The sequence below is a fragment of the Penaeus monodon genome, chromosome 15 (genome assembly GCF_015228065.2).
Source record: "Penaeus monodon isolate SGIC_2016 chromosome 15, NSTDA_Pmon_1, whole genome shotgun sequence".
Taxonomy (NCBI): domain Eukaryota; kingdom Metazoa; phylum Arthropoda; class Malacostraca; order Decapoda; family Penaeidae; genus Penaeus; species Penaeus monodon.
Window position 1 is genome coordinate 5,512,398 of NC_051400.1, and position 898 is coordinate 5,513,295.

At 39.6% G+C, this 898-nt stretch overlaps 1 protein-coding gene across 1 annotated transcript in view; it reads left to right on the top strand.

The window, feature by feature from the left end:
* Positions 1-898, top strand: part of LOC119581714 — a gene marked incomplete in the record, with an annotated part of 8,904 nt that overhangs the window by 2,500 nt on the left and 5,506 nt on the right. The window contains 3 exon segments of the mRNA XM_037929839.1: positions 78-268; positions 372-581; positions 742-872. Of these exon segments, the coding sequence (XP_037785767.1) occupies positions 78-268; positions 372-581; positions 742-872 (532 nt within the window).

Genomic DNA, 898 nt, shown 5'->3' on the forward strand with positions numbered 1-898 from the left:
CAAATATTTATTAAATGTTAATATCATATGTAAACACATATGATATATATGTTAATTCATGATCTGTCCCCCTCTAGGTACATTCTCCTGTTTAAGACTGGGATAAGAGCACAGAAAACCAAAGACACCGAAGACTTCAGAGACATGTACCGACAACAGAGTGATGTGTGCATGTTGCGGCTGTTTGAGTCCTTCCTGGAATCAGCACCACAGCTCGTCCTGCAGCTGTATATCATGATGTCTCACCATGATTACAGTGCCTGGACAGGTGAGTTTTGTTTATTAATTTTTTTAATTAGAAGTTGTGAATTGTACAAACTGTAAAAAGAAAAATACAAGTATATAATAATTAACTTGTCTCTTATTCACAGCCATAACTGCTTTGTCCTCAATGGCCTCCCTGGGGTGGGGCATTGCGGCCTACACCAAAGCCATGCGGAACACCCTGCCAGCCAAGCACAAGATGACTATATCTGGGCTTGTTCTGCAGACTTTCTGGCGAATGGGCATGATTGCTGCCAGGGTGGCTGCACTTGCACTGGTTGCCACTGTCCTTAATGAGTGGCTCCTTGTGATCATGGGTCTGTATTTTTGCTTCTTGTTATTTGGTTTGTTTACAAGCCATGTGATTATTGGTATATAATTATGATTGGAATTCTATTTGTATTATGTTTAAATGGTCCCATGCTAAGATTTATATGAAGCAAGTAAAATAAACATTCGTAACTTTTCATGGGACAGGTGCACACTTGCTGGCGATGTTCATTTGGGTTGTCAAGCAGAAAGCAGAGTATGGGGCTTCCACTTTAGAAAAGATGATTTTCAACTTCATCATGGCTGTCATCTGTTGCTTTTGCTTCTTCAACTTAAAGGTATGTTAACATTTTTTCTGCTGTTT